Source organism: Hetaerina americana, unplaced genomic scaffold (genome assembly GCF_022747635.1).
Source record: "Hetaerina americana unplaced genomic scaffold, ioHetAmer1.1.p SCAF_37, whole genome shotgun sequence".
NCBI lineage: Eukaryota > Metazoa > Arthropoda > Insecta > Odonata > Calopterygidae > Hetaerina > Hetaerina americana.
The window spans coordinates 2,188,595-2,208,677 of NW_027286952.1; the positions used below are offsets into that span (position 1 = coordinate 2,188,595).

General features: G+C 35.6%; 1 protein-coding gene across 2 annotated transcripts in view; it reads left to right on the forward strand.

Moving 5' to 3' along the window:
* Window positions 1-3,393: 3,393 nt before the first annotated feature.
* Window positions 3,394-20,083, forward strand: part of Grip (Glutamate receptor interacting protein) — a 47,955-nt gene continuing 31,265 nt past the window's right edge. The window contains exons 1-3 of one of the 2 annotated variants that reach the window (XM_071589356.1): window positions 3,394-3,692; window positions 14,814-14,915; window positions 18,236-18,398. In XM_071589356.1, coding sequence (XP_071445457.1) covers window positions 3,617-3,692; window positions 14,814-14,915; window positions 18,236-18,398 — 341 coding nt within the window. In that variant the 5' untranslated portion in view covers window positions 3,394-3,616. The remainder of the gene's footprint in view (window positions 3,693-14,813; window positions 14,916-18,235; window positions 18,399-20,083) is intronic. The other variant, XM_071589355.1, reaches the window with a different exon arrangement.

Below are 20,083 nucleotides of genomic sequence, written 5' to 3' on the forward strand. Positions count from 1 at the left end.
GGGAAGGCTATGCATAGTTAGGCATGGGAGATTATCTATTAAGTTTTAACTTTTATGAAGAAGGAAGCGGTCAATGGAATCACTGTTCCCCTTAAAAGTGTGCAGTTGCATGTTGAAACACATTGCAAAGGAGGGGGTAGCTACTGATAATGGTTGAGTCCTTCCTTCAAGATCCCAAGGAAGACTAAAGATCCCAGAGGGGTCCAAGATCCACGATGGACGACTTCAACATTCAAGTTATTAGGAGAACAGTGCATCAGTTCCACACTGCAGAAAAGAGGCATTCTACATTACAAGCCCTTCTGCCTGTTATCAAGGAAAATTCCAACTTTTGCGGCCAAATCAGTTCCCTCCTTGTGTTGATGGGGAAGATTGGATTAAGGTCAGTACTATTACAAAATGTGATGATTTTTTCTATTATCTGAGAGTTTACGTGATGTTTAAAGTTTTTCTTATTACTTTTCATCTGGTCGAAAAAGAAGACTTCCAGTTACAAAAGTATCCTGAGCAAGCAAAGAGACATCCGTCTGAAAAGAATTTAATAGATTAGAAAAATGCAAAAGTTCCAAGAAGAAGGACGTCCTATAATTTACATGGATGAAAGCTACATTCTTTCCTCCCATTCCACCCCTTTTCAGTAGAGGAGTGAGGAAGTAGCTGGGCTCAAGACAGCCATTTCCAAGGGCCAGCGATTGATTACTGTTGATGCTGGTGAGTGAATTTCATTCATAATAAACTAAAAATATGATTATATATATATATATATATATATATATATATATATATATATATATATATATATATATATATATATATATATATATATATATATATATATATATATATATATAAATTCCACCTAGAAATAAGTATTTGCAATGATATTTTTAAAATGTAGCATTTTTTTCTTCAAGGAGGAGAAATGGGTTTCGTCCTTGGAGCTCTTCTAACAATCAAATCTGGTTTAAAGGCAGGGGACTACCTTGGTGACATCAACCGAGAAAATTTCTCCAAGTGGCTCCAAAACCAATTCCAGGTGAATATCCCTTCAAATTCAGTTGTGGTAATGGATAATGCTTCGTGCCACAACGTACAGATAAATCTCAGACTGTGCAGCAGCACAAAAAAGGACGAAATGGAAGCCTGGATGGACACCAGGGGAATTATATACTCTGCAGTTGAGACAAAATTGGAGCTGCTGGAAAAAATCAAAAATGTAAGGGAACCCAAAATTTACGAAGTTGACAGGTTCCTTGTTGTACATGGGCACTCAGCAATAGGGTTACCTCTAGAGCTGAATCCTCCACACATTAAAACTCCTCCACAACACCCTAAACTCAACTATTGATTGCCCTTAACTGCTCTCTTTCTCTTCAACTTCAGGATACCTACTCGATCCACCCGCACCCACTCCCTACTCTATCTTCCTATTCATAGGATATCTCTCACTAAGCACTCACCTTTATTTCACCTTTCCCCATTATAAGTTCACTCCCTCACACTGTCAATCCTTTTTATTTATTATGTAACAATTCACCACCCAAGCTTCATCCTGCCTGTCAACAAATTAAATCGTTCCCCTGTCCATGTTTGGTTCTCGTCATTTATTGTTTTGCAGTTATTTATTTTTTCCCCTTTCATGCTCTTTGCTATATTTTTCACTATAAATTGGTGCTACTGCTGTTTGTGAATAATGTTTAAAAATAAATAACGGCAGGCTCTAGTGAAAATTATGAATGAGTGGAAGGGAGATGGGTATAATAGATGAAAAATTTCAAAACAGAGGTATTGAGAGCTGTAAACAAGACTATAGGAAAAGGACAACAAACTATGGAGCACATAAAAAATGCATGTGTAAATCAATGACAAAAGGAAATGGAAGAATGTAAAAATACAGAGTTAGGTAGATGGAAATATAAAGAGTTCATTTATTAACATAGGCATGAAAAAAGATCAAAAGAAGTATGTTGGAAGATGTACTGCAAGGATATGGAAAGTCTTCAGAAGCATGGTGAAATTGGTGTGTTATCAGGGAGGTTAAAACTTTGTCAGGAAGTAAGTAAGAAGGGGAATCTGGGCAAACAATTTTTGATTAGTCAGGAATTATTTACTGACCAAGGAAATATTCAAGAGACATGAAAAGAATATGCAGAAAACTATTCAATTAAGTCATTAGGCCGGCAAGCTTATTGCTACAGTATTGGTTTATTCTTTATACTTTTTCATTTTTTTTAAATTGAGTGAATAATTATTTTAGTGATGTAAAATTTAACCATAGGATGGCAAAAAAAATTCCATCCAAAGATTCAAAAAGCATTTATGTACAAGTTAGAGAAATTTCTCTTTTAGTTATGAAAAAAATCCGTTGGAGAGGGATGAGGCAACAGCAAAGTGAAATATTTTTTAGGAGTGATTATGAAAAAATGTTTCACAGGGTTTTATGTCTAATGTTGATACATTTATGGCTCCTAATCCTAGTTGTATAACTCTTATTTTAAAATGCTCAACTGAACTATTTATGGAATTTCACTGCTCGTTTCCTGATTTAGTGTAATGAACCTTTCTTTTGAAATGTGGTTGCCAATGGATATTGATATCTATTCAGGAATGCATAAATTTTAACCCCAAAAAGTTTAGCAGAGAACATCTTTCCAGTTTTCATTTTTAAGCATAAAACCAACATGCCTACAAGATTTGCTGCCAATGGATGAATGATTATCGCGAAGTACTCATAATTTAAAGTAATATAATATGATCCATAGTCACGTCATCACAGACTACTTATGTCATTAAGATAATCAATGAGACTTACTAAATGCATAACCATGTATTTTTTTAAACTAAAGGTATAATGGATATTTGTTTATTACGTAATATCTGTCACCTTAGTTCTTAAAAATTGGAACCCCCTGGGATATCTCGAGGGGGTCAGAATTCACTTCTTCTGGGAGGGGAAGATTTACGAATGAGAGTAACGAGGTTAGGATGAACTTTCCAGAATATGTGACGGCCTGTAAAATATTGTATTATATCTAGGATTTCCCAGATAAAAAAATGAGGTTAATAGGAATTAAAAGGTTTTTATTTAGCTGTATATCATTATTTTACCGATTAAATATCAACAATTATTAAGGGTATCATTCTATTGACGCATTTGCGCATAAAATAGTGATACCGGTGTCACTGATGAACATTTGGAAAAGAATATGCCCCAAAATAGTAAACACAGGAGAAACTACATATTTCATGAAATTTATAAATAAAAAATGTTTACAGTTGATGCTATTACGTTTTGCAACGTGCCATTTAATTAACTCGTGCATTTTTCTGATTCAACTCTGCCGCCTTGCGCATGCGCAAACATTAGGGTAAATTAGTAGGCGTTGTGTTGACATCTTTGATAGGGTAGGCTGTTTCCTAGGGTTGGCTGGGCTGAGGAAGTTCCATGGGTGGGGAACACCGAAATTAGAACCTAAGAAGTTCATGTTGACTGGAAATAAAATATGTGATTAGGTTGACAGGGCGTTAGTTTTCTGATCTATCGAAGGACGATGATAAGCTAACTCCATAGTAGTTTACGTACTGTAAAGTGATTATTCTTTCCGCTTGAAGTATAATGTTTGCTGCACTCGGTCTTCATTCCTCTCCAATGGCAAAAGGGGAACAACTGTGCCACGCCCGTAATATTTCTCGTAGGTTCTTGTTCTGCATTTTTTCATTGTGTCATCTTTTACTAATTTGTCTTGGAATGAACTAACTTAAATAAACTAACTCTTTGATGCGCATAATACCAAGCTTTGGGCATTTCACTAATTACTATACCTAATATGTAAACGGTGCTGAAATAAGAAATGTATTTTATTCGTAAATGTTGTTAGCATTATTATTTCATGAAACAGATAAAATTTAGTGCAATGCACATTAGGTCTACCATAGATGCTCGACTAACTCAATATTGTTGTAAGTATCCAACCATGGACATTTCGGTCGAACCCGAGGAAGATTCATTTCCTGAGTAGCGGAGCGACACGAATCCCTGTCAAAAGTATTAATTTTGCTTACCCCTAAGCAATTCCATTGCTCTTGATAATCTGCGGGAATGAATTTTCAGTACCAACACATTAATTCCGTCAACAATATCATTGTCGCAAAGTCCAAGTCACGAATTTTCACGATTCAATTTAGCTGAGTATATTTTAATTGATAGTGAACTTAGTGAACTATCCAATTTATACTTGTCCACCAGCATAACCTAACTGTCGCGCATAATAATGATTATACACTTGAATACATTTTGATCAATGGTAATGCCTGTGTAGAACAAATTTGGATAAGTAAAGTTAAATGGAGCAGTGAAATTTCAACGGTGCCATGGCACAACCTCCGCAAATGATCTCCAGAGTATATTTTCCCCTCTTAGCCGTATTAGTTCATGGGTGATATTTTTCGGTAATCCTGCCAACGTGGGGATAGGCTAGCACCGAATTCATCATAGCGTGCAGAATTTGATTAATGAGATCTTCGTGTTTTCTGCATCTGCAATTAGAATACAAGAATTGCCTGGAGACAATTCGAATTTATGTTTGGGCTTGTGATTGAAGTTTGACCACGTAAGTGGGCATCACGAAGATATATGTTTGTTGGTATATCATCATAGAAGCCATTTATTTCAATTAATATTTCCCTTCCTGAATTTTTTTATCTCCACATTCTAACATTTCAAAATTGTAGCGTACCATGATTTTTATTGCAAGTAAAGTTTTACTTGAAACGTTTAAATGCAACGGGTGACTCTGATGTTTGGATTTTTCTAATTAAATCTTGTGAAGCTGTCACTTACTCACTAATTCTAACTTCAGTGATGGTTTTAATTGTTTATTATTAACTTGCATGCTATCGATATACGAGAACTATGGTATGCTTTAAAAAATTTAAATTGTACCTAGAATACCATATTATTGAGAAACCTACATTCTGAAATATAAATAAAAGGTAATGCAGTTAACTCTGGCATTTATTCATTTTTGTATTTCTTTCATATTAAACATTCAGAATGGTATGGTCGTGAAGTAGCACCGCATTCAAGAAAGAATTTAAATAACTATTTATGTTTTACTCTGCCAGTTTTTAGTTCTCTATCACAAAGGAATAGTTTCAGCTTGCCATGAAAAATAATGTTAATACAGATTTAGAAGATATGATTTGCTTTTGTGTTTAGGGAGGTGAGCTGCTTGTGAATTGGTGCCTATGAGCATTCTGTACTATAGTGAATTTTAATTTCATGTAGTGTATAAGATGAAGTTGAGGAAAGTAATGGATATCCTAAATAACTTTTTACCTATCGTGTGTTTTCGTTTTGCTAACCCTATTGTTTTACTGTTTTGTTGTATTCAAATCTATGACCTCCATTGGCTCCATATAACACTTCCAAGTTGAGGATTAAAGAAATAGTTTATTCATCTATGGATGTGGTATCACCTATGCACCAGAATCAACCATGAGGAGTAAATATGTTGAGAGACTATGAAGAACACTGTAAAACAGTAGAAATTAATTTTTATATTCGATACCTCTCATGTGAGACAGCTGTCAATATGTGGATGGAAATTGACATGTTTTAGTTGAAAATGCAAACGTTTAAAAGGCTTGACTTTTTGCTATGGAAATCTAAAGTTATTAATTACGTTTTTAAAGGTAAGTGATTTAATTATGACCCAGTAACTGCCTCAGGAGCTTCCGAATGAAAATATGCTGTAAGTTGGGGTGATGTTTTCATTTCAGTCTTAATTAGGGCAAAGGAGATGTAGAGTGCTATAATATTATCATGATGGCTTCTATTTTGTCAAAATTTTGACAAAGCAAGTCAATATTAGCATGCAGACACGAAACACAAAGAAATAATATAATTTAGTTTGTTAATATATAACATTCATCTAATCAATTCATGTATCCTTTTAATTTATTAAAGTTTTTTCCCCGGAGAGAAGTCCTGAATCACTTTATAAGACTGGCAATGAGGGAAAGGATTTTTAAAATGCTGGAAGCTTGTTGTAGATCACTGAGGGACAATTATGCACTCCTTTCCGACTAGTAATTAGCATGTTATCCAATCTTTGAACTTTCCCTTTGTTTTGGGTGTTTTAATTATGTTTATGTCCATTAAATGGCATGTTCTCTAAGGAGATGAAATAATTCCTTAGGTTAAAGAGGTGGATATCTATTAAAGGTGTAAAAGCCAGAAAATTTATTGCTGGAACCAAGATAAATTTATAAAAGCTGGGGAGAAAATGTATAAGATCTCCAAGCCCCAAGGTCAAAACAGCTTGACAAAAGATTGGAAATGCAATTTGGATGGCGTTGATGAGGGACCAGAAATAATAATTGGTGGCATACAAGAATGATGTAGGAAATGAAGATGAGCAAGGTAATAGATTAGGTAATGTCCTCGCAGAATTAAACTGAAAGATCTAGGAAAATGGAAGGCAGAGTTTTTTTTTCTTTTGGGGGGAAGGCCCAGAAGACTTGAAGTTAATAATAGTCCCAAAAAGGAATAAAACAAAATTTTGAGGCATGCTTTGCAGAAGGTTAGTCCTAGGCATTATAAGGATAGACAGTAGATGGTTGAGGTCATTTGCACCAATAAATTGAGGGTGACACATGGCAAAGTAGTGCTAATAATCCTTAACCCACGAGTGGGGAAACAGGTGCTTAGGTGGCTGAAGATCAATTGCGATTAGGAGGGCAATATTTGCCACGTCAACGCAAATGAAAAAGAAGGCAAAACTATTTCCATCACAATGAATCAGTCTTCAAACTATGATTATAGATTTGGACCTCCCTCCCTTCATGCCATCGGAAATGCCCAGTCTTTTTCTCCCTCTTCTTGCAATCCCCCTCTCAATCACATTTGTCACTCTCCCTGTGCATATCAGTCTCCCTTCCATCCACTTTTTATGCCTTCTTTAAATTTCTCCCAACAATGATCTCCCTTCCCTACAATGACTACCGGATGAGCATTTGATTTTTCTTTCTGTCAGTATTATTTTTTCCATTCTCTTGTGCTCCTACTTCTTTGAAATTGTATGTTATTAAGTTGTTGGCACTGCTACTTCTCTTGGTAGGTCTTCCAATCAAGTTGCATTAGATTCTGTCATCACATTATTTCATGGCACACTCCAACTATTCAGTTAATGCATAAGTCCCCGTATTAACCTTGACCTGCTTAATCTCTGAAGTTTAATTTTACCTAATCTCACAGCACTAATGGATGATTGGTTCTATATGAATTTTAAACAAAGCAAGTGTACCTTTGATAGCCGTCATTGCCATTGGTATAATGTTTAGTGGGTTGGGAGTTAACTTATTAGATTGTGAGCTTTTGGGAGTAAGAGGTTTTATCGTCATAAGGGAAACATTCTGTCTTAAGCCTAAAAACCAAATTGTTACTAAACTTCTCTGTTGTGGACGCACTGGTGAAATTTACTAGTGACAAATTACAGTGATCAATCAGATGAAAATGGTTAACAGTTGATATGGCATATTGTGCTATGGTGTGGGATATTGGTGATCTATTATCGAGAAGAAACATTGACCAGATGTATGGGTCTGGGTTTTGTTATCTCAGAATATTAATTGTGAATCACATACCTACCATGTTATCCTCAGATTTGGAACTTTCACTAAAATGATGAACTCCTTGTACATTTCCTTCGACTTGTACCTTTTAGCCTTCATCCCAAGTTCACCAGAATCCAATAAGTTATTCAAAGAAAAATAGGAATTAATGATGCTCATATCATCAGTATAGGTGACACTTTTATTGCAGTTAACCATTGAATTTAAGTTGCTCTCCAAAGTCAACTTCAAAGTTCACCTGTCTTTCATTTTCGTATGCCAAGTAAATGAGCATTGAGATTTGAGAAGTTGTATTGGTAGCAAGTAAGTAATTGCTGTCCTGCTGTTCATCATCAAGTCTACTACTGATGGAAGGAGTTTTGTGGATTACATTTGCGCCCTCTGCATATAAAGTTGGGCTGGAGCCATAGATGGAACCAATCCTTAAATGCAATCCAATTCACATTTTGAGCAAACCACAAAGGAAATGCCATTTATTCTAATTTTAATAATTACTCATTCAAAATTATTACGCATTCGCCTCTATAAAAGACTTGTGGAACTCCTACAAAAGAGAACTCTAATTCGTCAATAACTCGATACAGAGCCATTTGGCTTAGGTCCCTAGATATATTATGTTCTCTATGATAATAGAAACCCAATTTGAAGGATCAGACTGCTGAAACAAAGGTGATGTTCAAAATAGTTTTTGCAAAAATTGCACTTGGCCCCAACTGGATCTTTTGTGCCTGAGATGTTAGTACTATTGTATACTATCTCATGCTATTTTAAGAGGAATCTTCCAGTAGCCTGGTGGGTTGTATTAAATGGTCATCTAAGATATGATGAAAACATTTCAAGATTTCTGATAATACAATACTGATAGATACAATTTCTGATCATTTATGCTACAAGAATACAGAATAAATGGTAAGATATTTTTCAAGCATCTTTGTAGTAAAGCTTTGTTTTATCCATCTGAAACAAAGGGTGGGTAGTATTTAATGACTTCAGTTCCATTGGTGTTCAAGTGATTCCACAAATCCCTCAGGGAAACATAATAGGATCTCACACTTAATTATGAATCATTTTATTTAATTGTGAAAAAATAATATATTTTTGCTGATGCCTTTATTTACTAGGAAATATAAGTTACTACTATTGAAAACTGCCAATATTTTTTCAAGTGATGTTCACTACATCTATAAATGGAAGCTGGTAGAGGACTAGAGTCAATTTAAAAATTTAATGACCATTTACATCTTTGATTAAAGATTTTGGAAACCAAACCTACACTTGCTCGCTCATTCTAAACTGTATACTGATCATTCAAAAGTCCTGAGTTCCATTCCAGGCTTAAAATGAAAAAACATGTTATTTTTACAGTACCATGTTCAAAGATCTAACTGCATAGCAGGGTCTAAGAGGGCAGGTGTGAAGTTTATCTTCCCTCCTCCATTGCCATAACATTTGCTGCTCCTTGTTCATCTGTCACTCTCAGTTGGGTATGCAAGTACTTTGTAATATGGTATGCCATTCATATGACATTGTCATCTAGTCAGGACTGTGGCAATTTAAAAAAATACATCTGACTATTGTGAAGATGTGGTTGTCCTCTAATTTTTCCTGTACTCTTTGATCACAAGAATGAATTGGAGTTATTTTTTATGCTGATGCATCAGTATAACCAATGCTATTTTCTTATAAGCTGAATTGTTTTTATATTTTAGTTGCAGCTATTACCATAAAATTATATAGAAAATAAGTTACCTAATCTGGTATATAATAGGAAATGGAGCTGTCAGATGAAGGGTTGATGGAATTGGTAACACAGAGGCTGGCAAAAGAAAAAGCAAGATGGGAAGAAGTGAAAGAAGACGATCCAGGAAAGAAATTCATTGCAAACTGTTGAACAGATTCTTTTTGCAACTGGACAAAGCTCTTGCCAGTGTCGAGGCAATGGAGCAATTTACTTGGGTTAAATATAACTACCATTCAGAAATACTGTGCGTTTATATTGTGAGATGCACATGCATGGAGAATATATATACCAAACTATTCAATCAATCTCCTGAATGCTTCTCATCAAGAAAAGATCCACAGCAGCTCAGCTCAAGCAAAGATTTAAACTTGATTTTTAAATTTTATTTGTATTAATCTTTCAATGATGTAATTTGATTTTTTTTTGTTCCAAGTACAGTACCTGCAGGTTAATTTTTCACACTGTGTACAATGGACCAATAGGTTATAGTTTTGCATTTTTATAAACAGTATGAATAATACACCAGGTAAAATATAGAGAATATTTGCAGTAGGGGTCGCAGTAATAGGTCCAGGGGGTAGAGCGTTGGACTGCTGACTGGAGGGCCCGGGTTCGATTCCCAGGCAAGCCACCCTGAGCACCTGCACCTCCACCCAAGCTATGTAATTTTTTGGGTACCAGATCTTTCTGGGAAACCATAACTGGCACAAGGAAAGGAACTGGCCCCCATACCCTGATGTGTGAATTTCGCATGCCGTTGAGCTTAGTACTGGGTGAACTCTACCATCACCTACCAAACCGACCTTCAGGTTGATTACTCTGTGTATGGTTTATATTTGCATTAAGTCTTGTAGAGAGAGAGGTCATCTAGGAATAGAGACAAAGGTATGTGCAGTATTGCTTGGTAGAAGATGGTAGCATTACCAAATTATTATTATTGGTGATGTACCAGTTAAGGTAGGTTTTTTTGGTGGACACAAGCTGCTACATGGTACAACGACAATTCCCTTGTTTCTATAATAAATCATTACCCAACATCCTGCACTATCATAAGACCTTCTTCAATTCTGCATACTTTCTTCCCCCAAACCGTTCAACATATCTATCTTATTCCTCCCCCTTCCTTGTTTGCCTAAGATTCTCCCCTCTATCGCAGTGTTCAACATTCCAATCAGAGTGCTTTGCATCCATATTTCCTGTTCCCTTAGGATTTATCCCAGCAATCCCTTCTCCTGCCCCACCTTACTTGGCATCTTCTCATTGGTTATCTTTTCTATCCATTTCACTTTTTCCATCCTTCTCCTCACCCACATTCAAAAAGCCTCCAATATACGCCTATTATCTTGCTTCAGTGACCATGTTGTGTGCCATACAAAACCAAGATCTATGTCAAACTTTTGACGAATTTCTTAGCATCGTCACTCAAAGTCCCTGTCGTCATTTCCCTCCTTGTGAAAGCCTCTTTGCCTAGCGCAATTCTTCTCCTTACGTCCCTACTACTTTGACCATTTTGGTCCAAAACACTTCCAAGATACATAAACTGTCCCACCTGCTCTAATTTTAACCCTCCTATTTTAATGTTGACATTAGTCTTCCTCCTTCTGGAAAATAGCATAACTGTTGTTTAATTAATATTCATTCTCATCCAATCTCTATCATGATGAATTTCCAATTCACTTGGCAATGCTTGTATCCCTTTGCTAACTGGCAAATTAGATCTTGGTCATCTGCAAACCTAACTGAGTTTATCAATCCCCACTGACTTTCATTTCTACCTCAAGTTCTTCCCATGCCTCTTCAATCATTTCCTCCTCATGAATGTTGAACAGCACAGGTGATAATGAACACGCCTGCCTTACTTCTCTTTCTATCTCTGCCTATCCAGACTCTCCATCTACCACTAATTGCCATAATAATACTAATTGAAATAAAAAATAAACGACCGTAAGTTCTAAAAGATTAAAATATAATTTACATATTTGATAAAAAGATTAAAATTGTTAAAAGATGTTGCTAGTTAATATATGGCTGGCATTCAATAAAATCAATTGCTACTTGTCATAATGGGAGTCATTCATATGTTTACTACCAAGTGTACCTAATCCCCTAATTTATTGGATCTTCAACCTAAATTAATATCGTAAAATATTAACATTTTTAGCTGTCTTGCTGTATTTTTATTGTAATGTCTTCTGGATGAATCAAAAATTCATGCAGGGTATTGTTTTTACCCGACCTGCTTGACTGAGTCCGAGCATATTTTATGTTAATTCAAACAGTATTTGAAAGGATTCGTTGTTCCTTCCCAATTTTTTGTTGATGAGAACACTCATGTCCATGGACATGCCAATGCAAAAGTGCATCCATTTCCAGTGGCCAAAGCAACCCAACTACTATACGTGGTCTGAGCAATAAATGCGCAAACTGGTGCAATCTGGGGGCCATGAGGCGAATCATAGCCCCGCCCCACCCACTTTAGCAGCGTTAGTTGCCTGAGACCCAATGAGAGCCGTCTGTGCTTAGCGGATCGTCGAGCTGTGCGTAGGGTGCCAGTTAGGTTAGTTTCTGTGGTCCTTTTTTGTTACTGTTTGTCGAAAGTGGAATTTGGCAAAATTACTGAGCAATAAATTGACAAAGTTTTTGGTTAAATGTGGTGAAAGTTATCAAGAAATTACTGAAATGTTGGCAGCTATTTACAGTGATAATTCTCTGTAGAAAACATCTGTTTTTAAGTGGATTAAGCATTTTAAAGATGGCCGTCAAGATGCCACAATTGATGATGCAAGGCCGGGACGATCTTAAACCCCCTGTGTTGAGGACAACATTGATTGTGTGCGGTCCCTTGTCCTTACCGATCGTCAAAAAACTGCCCAAGTGATAGCTGATGGACTGAATGTAGGAAAATCAACAGTGCACACTACTATTTAAACCGAACATGATGGATGGCTCCTTCACCATGACAATGCACCTGCACATTCAGCATTGATTGTTCGCCAGTTTCTAACAAAAAATGCAATCACCTTGATCCTTGATCATCCTCCTTGTTCGCCAGACCTCGCCCCCTGCGACTTTTTCCTGTTCCAAAAATGTGATGAGGGGACATCACTGGGAAGATGTGGAAGACACAATAAAGCAAGAAACGACGAGAAAAATGAAAAGCCTAACTGCTGTCGAGGGCTTCCAAGGGTGCTTTAAGCAGTGGAAAAGAAGGATTTGGAATAAGTGCATAGCCTACAAATGGAGAGTACTTTGAGGAAGGGGACTAAATTGTTGTAGACTAAATTTTGCTAAATAAAGTTTTTATGGCCTCTGTTTGCTTATTTATTGGACAGACATCATATTTATTGACATTACCACAGGGTGCAGCACACATACATTAAAAATATGTAATTGGCAGCAAAGCTACTAACATAATTTATTAGTAAGTATATTAAATTATAAAACTACCAATAGTGTCCTTGAAAAGTAATATATAATTAAGCAATCACCAAAAAATTCAATTCTCTATCAGCCAAATTCTATATTCACCACACAACTAAAAATTGCACACCAAATAACACTAAATATTCATTTATAGAGAAAGCATTTCTACAAAACTTGAATACTCTTAATGAATGTCCAACCAGTTGTAAGTTCTTTGATCCTTGACTAAAGGAATGGTTTTGTAAGGTCTGCAATTTTTTTCATTTTATTTTACCTACTCAAAAACAACATCTCCACTTAGCATCAATTTCCTGATGTAAATATATTTACATTTATGTACATACTTCTATCAGGGTATAGAAATACATTGCTCCAGTATTGCTTTCTTGTCCAAACTCTTGCAAGAATTCCCTCTGCCATTCAAACTCTAAAGCACATGCAAGCATAGAAATGTACTTTGCAAGAGTGTATGATGCAGCAACACATTTTTGCTTTCTAAGGCACAAACAAACTGCAACCCTGGATAATATTTGTTTATGGTCCTTCCTAAAAATGAGCAGAATAATTCTGGGCAAAAACGTATTCGGTGATCATATTACTCTTGACAGGAACCTCATCATGGCCTATTTAATGATATCAAGCATTCCGAATTGGGTGCCTTTCAAGCTCCTTTATATTATTGGGGACAAAAAGAAGTCAAGCGGTGGCATATCTGGGCTTTAGGGTGGCTGGGGCAGCCCTGCTCGGTTCCTCATATATATATATATATATATATATATATATATATATATATATATATATATATATATATATATATATATATATATATATATATATATTTATATTTATATATCTTTATATATTTATATTTATTTATTTCGATTGTGCTCTCCACTGGTAGAGCACAACCTAAGGACACTACAACAGTTAGTGTCCTTTCTTAGTGTTTTAATCAGGCATATATCTACCAGTTAAGGTAGGTTTTGGATGGACACAACTACCTCATAAATCTTGTCTCACCTAACATCGCACTCTGCAACAAGCCCCATCTTCATCTCCACATATTTCTTTCATCCTGTCTAACATTCCTATCTATTTCCACCCCTTTCTTGCTAGCCTAGCATTCTCTCCTCTATCTCAGTCTTCAACATCCCATTGCCAATCAATGTGCTTTGCAGCAATCTTTCCTGACTCCTTTTGATTTCTCCAAGCAATCCCCTCTCCACCCCACCATTCCTAGCTCTTTTATTTGTTTTCCTTACTGTACACTTCACCTTTTCCAAGCATTTGTGTTCCTCAAAAACCACGGGACCATTGTTTTGTTTACATTTAATCTCATCTCATACCTATCTCACTGACTTTGTAATGAGTTCAGCAATATTTGCAAATTTGGCTAACTTGCAAGCTAAGGCTTGATCATCAGCAAACCTAACATATTTTATGAACTCCCCAATGAATATATTAACAAATCTATAAACTAAATCCCCTTCCCACCGTAACAATGACTGGCTCCTCCTCACTACAGATACATAAACACTGACTGAATACTGTATAAAACTTGCATTATAAATATGAAATAAACTGTAACTGACGAATTAATGCTGAATTCCTATTTTTGTAAACTTAGATCAGAAGGTATAGTAAGGAGTATCTCTCAGAGTTCCAACCATCCAAATGAGTGAGAAGGGGGGACAAAAAAGGCCATTGGAGATTTTTCCCCCTTCTTATTTAACTGAGAGGCCATAGAGCTCATTATTTCTTGCCATCCAAATGCAGACAAATGGCATGGAAATTATCCAACTGGCATTGTTACTTACCTTGAGCAACCTTATTTAATTCCTGACCCAAACATTTTCCTGATTCATCTGAAAGTATTTCTCTGTATTGTTTATCGAATGTTAAATAGTGCATATTACCGCAATAACATGCAGATATATGTAATGGGAAATTTGAATATTTCATTTGTGTTAATGCCATGTTGAAATCGTTTTCATTTCCTTACCATCATGAATAGGGGTCCTTTGCCCACAGAAGAAATCAATCTCAGCAGAAGATGATGCACCAGAGGAAGAGGAGGCAGAGGGAGGATGTGGTTGCCATGGGAATGCGGCGGAAGGTGAGCCCAGCAACAGCCGACTATGAGTGGAGAGCGCCTTCAAAATGGATGCACCCTTTGCTCTCGCCATGCTATCCAAGCTTGCTTGTCCTCAATGCAACCCCAGCCCAATGCGGGTTGGGGGATTTAAAACGTACAAAATATGACTTTTCTCAAAACTAAACAGAAAATTGCTCATCTTCATTTAAATTGTGATTCTATTAATTTATTTGCCAATAAAGGTTGCAAATCATATCAACCCATAAAGGTGTTGAGTTGAACTGCATTTTGAAGTGATGGCTGTGAAGTGAGCATAATTTGATAGTATTCTTCACTTACCAGGCACTGAATGGTGACCCTGATAAGTTTCTTGATCATTTTGACAAGGTTCTGACTTATTGACTGCAGTATAATGCTAATATTGCAATTGGTGTAGATCTCATTATTGATATGTTGTACTGGTCAAAGTGTATTTGGGGACTATCCCTTCTTTAACCTTTTTTGTGTAAGTATGGAACCTACTGGAAATATTTTATGCATTGACAGTGTAATTAAAAATTTTGAGGGACTTAAAACTAAAACTTATTACTAGTTTACTAGCATTGACACACTTATTTCAGATCATCCGGCCATACTTGTTCAGTTTTAGACCAAAAAAACAGCAGTTCACATAAGACACCAAACTCATCAGTGCACATCAGATTAATTACCTCTCATGGAATTGAAGATTTCAGATATTTACTGGGTGGTGTGGACTAAACTAGTATGCTTTCTCACAAGGACAGTTAGTCTTAACTATTTAGTATTCTTTGATGCACTAATATATTTTTAATTATATTTTCAAACAGTCATTTCCAATGGAAACATCCCCTCCCAAAGCAAACTCCTTTCCATTGTAAAAATATTTTTGCTTTCATTTAAGAAACTTCCTGGCTGCATTTATTTTCTCAAAGGTAATCTTAGTGTCTAAAAAAAGGCGATATCACTGTTACCAACAGCTATGGGCCAACTACCATTATTCCTGCTATTACAAAAATACTTGGAACCATTGCATATACACAAATAATGGAACATTATGGGAGTCAAACAATATTTGCCTCCTCCTGCATTAGGTTTCACGTTGAGAAGTACATTGAATTGTTTTTTAAATGCACTGTTGCTCATTGCTTGCAGCTCATTGTCCTATTTTGCAATGTGTTAATATTTCAGTGCTGCTCTGATGGATATCCCTATCCATGGATCGCATGGATGAATGAAGACAATGCTAGGATAAAACTTGAATACTAATTATTACAGGCTATCCTCAACATACAACCAATTTCAGAATGTGAACATTTGTTTATATAACTGGCTGCCAACTCAGTTAAAATGTGACTCTATCCCAAATTTCAAGAGTGGGGTTATTTGATTACTTGCTACGCCACTTTGTTCAATTGATGATTTTTTATGGCAGTTTTCATCACATTTTAGAATTTCTGTTTATATTGCTTGGCTATTTATCTTGACAAAATTTAATATGTTTGTACCATTTATCTACAGTGATAAAGTATATTATATTATTATGTATTTTAAAGATTTTTTCCTATACTATGCTTTTCATTTCAAGTGTAAGTCACTTTGACTAATGATGCATTATAATTATTGTTCTTGGGGAGTATATAAGTACTTTAATTGAGCCCAACTCCTATGCACCATATTTATGAATATTATGTACAAAAACACAAATGAAGATTCATGAATTTTTATCTACATTCAAAGGTTGTGCAGTTTTTTTTACAATATTTTTTAAAGGTTGCATCATAATGTTTTTGCAGTTCTTGTCAGCCCCTTGCCCCTTTATACTGACAATATCTTACTTTGTGACTGTAACATGACTTTATTTTGGAGCATAGTGCTGTGTATGTCCTAAATTTGGTATTTGAGGCCAGAGGATGAGCATAGTTTTAAGTTTTTGAGATGTGGATAAGCAGAAGAAATGAGGAAATAAGTTTGGAAAGAGAGGAAATTAAGAGCAAAGTTTTAAATATGGTGGGAGGATGGAGGAAGTTGTTTTGTGAAGTCGAAAGAAGACAGATAAAATGGGTTGAAGAAATGTTGAGATATAGTGGGGTGTTAGATTATAATAAAAGGCACATGTTAGGGATGCAGGGAAGATTTCTCTTCCCTGCTTAAGTAAGGAAATAGTATAGGGCCAGCAAGAGGAAGTTCGTGCAATATATTGTACCTATATAGTATATTAATTTCATTTCCTATATTAAGGGAAAAACCCATTAGTTAGCATTAAATAAATAAAACTTTTAATTGGGTATCAGTGTAGCAGTGCATATTCCCATTTAGTTATGTAAGAACTGTAATAAGAAGAACAAAGAATGACATAAAAAACCTTATATTCACCATTAAATGAAGTAAACAGCACCTACCGACGTAACATTAGTACAACCTGCTTGGTAATTTTTAGTGATCTTCCATTTCCTAACTTTTAATAGATAGACCAAACATACCTTAAGTCAAAAGTTTATGAAACTCAAATAAAAAATCTCAGTGTAAAATTGATCCATGTTAACTTAAATGGAAAAAAACGATTTGTGAAACCCGCCGTAATTTACCTCAAGGTTTATTTGATAAGTGAGGGTAGAGTTATCTCAATCTCAAGTCCAATGGCATGTGAAATTCATGCATTGGCAGGTGATAAGGGGAGCCAGCCATTGTCTTACCTCTGCCACCTGTGGTTTCCCAAAAAGGCCTGGTGCCAGGAAAATCACATAGCTTGGGTTGGGCTAAGAGTGTCCAGAGGCCTGAGTGGCTCAGCATTCCAACCGCTGAAGCTAAGAGTGCCCTCCAATGGTGAAATAATAAAAAAATACACCAAAAATCACAGTTATTGGTACAAATTCAAAATTTCTATGTGCAAATGAATATGTATTTTATATGCTTATATAACTATTTAGGTTAATTATAACTAATAATTTAACTAGTTTTTACAGCTATTATAGTATATTTTGTGTATAATATCATAGAATATTTTGAAAACTAGCATTGCTTATATGCGATCACGAAAGGGAAAACTGAAAATCCACAAAATGTGTCTTACTAGTTTAGTAGGCCTTTACAGTAAACCTCTATATCATCCCTTGCACATATTATTTACTGTAACTCATTATTGTATTTTGGGAGAAAAGATTTGGGCTTTGTTATTTTTGGAACAACCTTCATTGGTTCTTTTATTGAAAATGAATGATCTGGTTGTGGAGATCAAAATCGTCTTTATAAGTTTGATGGAAGACCTGCCTCAGGGATTCAGTTTATCCTTTATGTGGTAATGCCTCCACTCTCCACTGCAGATGCTGGCATTCAGATAAGCAAGCGGTTGATCCAGGTGGCAGTGAAGAGGGATGCTGGCGGCAGCCTGGGGCTGACTCTATGTGGCGGTGCCTGTGCCAGCAATGCCACCTTCTCGCGCCCCCTCATCATCTCCCACATCCGTCCTGGTGGCCCTGTGCACATGTACGCTGGCTCGTGACTACTTATCTCTGTCACTTCTTCCCTTGGGGAACCAGGAGTTTGTTTAGTAACAACTGCATGATAGTTTTTCTTTTTTATTTTGGTGAAATGCTTCTTTAATTCAACTATAATTCATAGCTCTTGGCACTAAAATGTATTTCTAGTTTCTGTCAGCTCACATGAAAGTCAACGTTAATATCCCACCATTTTAAAAATTATGATGGATTTTGAAATGTTTTTGGCTCACATTAACCGTATGCTTTTAGCTTAACTGCAGTCTGTAAGGAATGAGTGTGTTGCTTTTATAAGTTTGTCAACAAGAGCAATAATGTCTACGAAAAGTAATCTTGCCTCATAAATTTCCATGATGAATGTAGGTTCATTTGGTTTCCACAGATGTGCTTTTTCAAAGAAAAAATTGCATACCTGGCATTTGAAAAGAATATGGGGAACGAAGTGCATTGATCTCACATTGGCAGGCCAATCAGTGGCAAGGGAATTTCTTCTCCTCTCCTCAACATGAGAAATGGAAGGAAAATTTTAATAGATTGTTAAGAAATTTCATGCATGAAGGTCCAGATTGTCACTGATAGGGATGAGACTGTTTTATGCTGAGATTGGGGCAATCATAAATATTCCCCTCGGAAAATTCAGCATTTATTTCTACATCATATTGTGAAACTTATGATTGATCATTAGTAAAAGTTTTGGTCCTTTCTGGACACTTTCAAAGGGCAGTTGAAGCTGCAACATTGGCTTTCTTCATCTGTTGAGAGCAATTTAAAATACATTTGGAGAAATATATCTCATTCCCAATACATTCATATGAATGAATTTTACTGAACAATACATTTGAATGACTGAAACTTTTTAAATCCTCAGACATGTCTTGAATTATAAATAAATGAAATGATCTCAAAGCTGTGATCAGAACAATGATTGTTTAACATAGTTTTTTAATCTTCACCTTAATTTCAAAGCACTTCCATGGTAATATAATGTACAAACGTACAACTGATAAACTTATGTGTGATTTGGTGCCCATTTGCCCGTTAGGAATTTTTTTTAGTTGCATTTCAGTGATATGACACTGCTAGCATATTTTAAAGACTAGACTATGAAGTTATTTGAAGTCTCATGCCTATTTTTTTCATTCTATTGGTATTTGTGTACTATTTGTTGGCAAAAAAAATGAAAAGTGAAATTTGCCTAAGGATGAAAAATGATACGAAAAAACCACACTGTCTTTACATTTTCCAGCCGATTATATTACAAATATTTGATCTCTAAGACTTCCTCTCAAACTTTGGCATTTTCCGAATCATCGACAAAATATCTTCATAATTGAAATTCTGCAAATACAATTGGCATGACAAGCAGCCCACCATGTGATAAAATCACATAGTAGCTTTTATTTGTAGACAATTTAAAACAATCATGTTTTCTGTCTGGCAGCTTTGATGAAAAGCTGGTGTTTGACACAGAAATCAGATTTTATGTGAAATAGTAAAAGCATGTGACTCTATTTCAAATTAATCTTTGAGATTAACTTGTCACATTTGTATTTTCTATCTTTGGCGCTATGTTCTTCATCATTGGAAGATAAGACGTAAGGGGATATAACAGGGAGTAGTAGCATGATTGTGATTTTTACACATTCCATAAGCCTAATCAGTTATAAAATTGGA